Source organism: Fonticula alba (genome assembly GCF_000388065.1).
Source record: "Fonticula alba strain ATCC 38817 unplaced genomic scaffold supercont2.15, whole genome shotgun sequence".
Classification (NCBI taxonomy): Eukaryota; order Rotosphaerida; family Fonticulaceae; genus Fonticula; species Fonticula alba.
Genome location: NW_009242985.1, coordinates 290662 through 292564, shown reverse-complemented (window position 1 = coordinate 292564; position 1903 = coordinate 290662). Strand labels below are relative to the sequence as shown.

Sequence of the window (1903 nt, the reverse complement as noted above, 5' to 3'; positions counted from 1 at the left end):
CACACACTGCCGAGAGGGCGGGGGGGGGGGGGCGGCGCGAAGCAAACACGCGCACAGCACAAGCTACCCGCCGCTTAGAGGGGCAGCTCGAACTTCACGTTGATGTTGGACTTCTTGGCCATCTCCCAGATCTGGGACATGTTGACGGCGGTCTTGGCGGCCTTGTCGAGGTCGTCGCAGGAGATGATCTTCAGGCCGGAGTTGGCGATGAGCTCCTTGGCCTCGGCCACGCGAGTGCCCTGGAGGCGGACCACCAGCGGGATGTTGAGGTTCAGCTGGTTGACAGCGGTGATGATGCCCTGGGCGATGGTGTCGCAGCGCATGATACCACCGAAGATGTTGACCAGGATGGCCTGGACGTGCGGGTCGGAGGAAATGATCTTGAAGGCCTCGGTGACCTGGCGCTCGGTGGCGCTGCCGCCGACATCGAGGAAGTTGGCCGGCGAGCCGCCATGCAGCTTGATGATGTCCATGGTGGCCATGGCGAGACCGGCGCCGTTGACTGTGGTGCGGGGGGGGGGGGGGGGGGGGGGGGGGGGGGGGGGGGGGGGGGGGGGGGGGGGGGGGGGGGGGGGGGGGGGGGGGGGGGGGGGGGGGGGGGGGGGGGGGGGGGGGGGGGGGGGGGGGGGGGGGGGGGGGGGGGGGGGGGCGGAGGGGGTGCGTGGTGAGCGAGCGGTCCAGGGGCCAGGCACCATGGGCCAGTGCAAGAGCGAGCAGGGAGAAGCAGCCAACGGGCCGCGCCATGGCGGCACATGTGTGGAGAAATGGATGCGCATGAGCATGAGCATAAGCACATGTATGCTCCTGCAGGTATACATGCACACATACACATACATATGCACATACATATGCACATGCACACATACATACAACACACAACACACATATGCACACACACACACACACACACACACACACACATGCACACGGAGGAAAAACAACAAGAAGACGCAAACACAGACAACGCACCCAGACAGCCGATCGAGCCATCCAGACCAATGTAGTTCAGGTCGAACTCCGAGGCAGCCACCTCGCGCACGTCCTCCTGGGTCGGGTCGCGCTTCTTGAAGACGTCCGGCTGGCGGAACTGGGCGTTGTCATCGAAGTTGATCTTGGCATCCATGCACAGGACATCATTGTCGGAGGACAGAGCCAGGGGGTTGATCTCCACCATGGTGGCGTCCTTCTCGATGAACATCTTGTACAGCTTGAGGAAGGTGTTGGCCGCGTCGTCCACCTGGTTGCCGGTGAAGCCGAGGTCGGTGGCCACCTGGCGCGCCTTCTCCATGGTCAGGCCCTGGTTGATGTCAACCGGGTAGGAGTAGATGGCCTCCGGGGTCTCCTCGGCCACGGCCTCGATGTCCATGCCGCCCTGGGGCGAGGCCACCAGCACCGGACCACCATGGGCACGGTCCATCAGAATGGCAAAGTAGTACTCGCGGCGGACGAACAGGCGCTCCACCACATACAGGGCATTGCACATGCGGCCCTGGTTGCCGGTCTGCTTGGTGAACAGACGCTGGCCGAGCATCTTCTCGGCGAACATGCGAGCCTCGGTCGGCGAGTGGACCACCCGCACGCCGCCCACGAGCCCGCTCTCGAAGTGGCCCTTGCCACGGCCGCCGGCCAGGACCTGCGCCTTGATGACGCAGTCCTCGGTCTTCAGGCTGGCCGCCACGCGCTCCACCTCGGTCGGGGTGGTGGCGACGTCGCCCTTCGGGGTGTTGATGCCGTAGGAGGCGAGGATCTTCATGGAGTGGTGCTCATGCAGCGACAGGTGGCGGACCTGTGTGGCAGGCGGCCAGGCCGGAGGGCGGGTTGATGGTCGCAGGCAGGGTCAGCGTCGGACCGAGGAGGGCGACAAAATCCCTGGTCGATGGTGGCGAAGGAGGAGGGGGGGGGG

At 65.5% G+C, this 1903-nt stretch overlaps 1 protein-coding gene across 1 annotated transcript; it reads right to left on the bottom strand.

The window, feature by feature from the left end:
• Positions 1–74: 74 nt before the first annotated feature.
• On the bottom strand, positions 75–1753 carry H696_05923 (succinyl-CoA ligase [ADP-forming] subunit beta, mitochondrial; the record flags this gene model as incomplete). Its single annotated transcript, XM_009499699.1, has 2 exons — positions 75–502; positions 970–1753. 2 exons carry the CDS (start codon positions 1751–1753, stop codon positions 75–77), a joined length of 1212 nt encoding a protein of 403 aa, XP_009497974.1.
• Between the last annotated feature and the right edge of the window lie 150 nt (positions 1754–1903).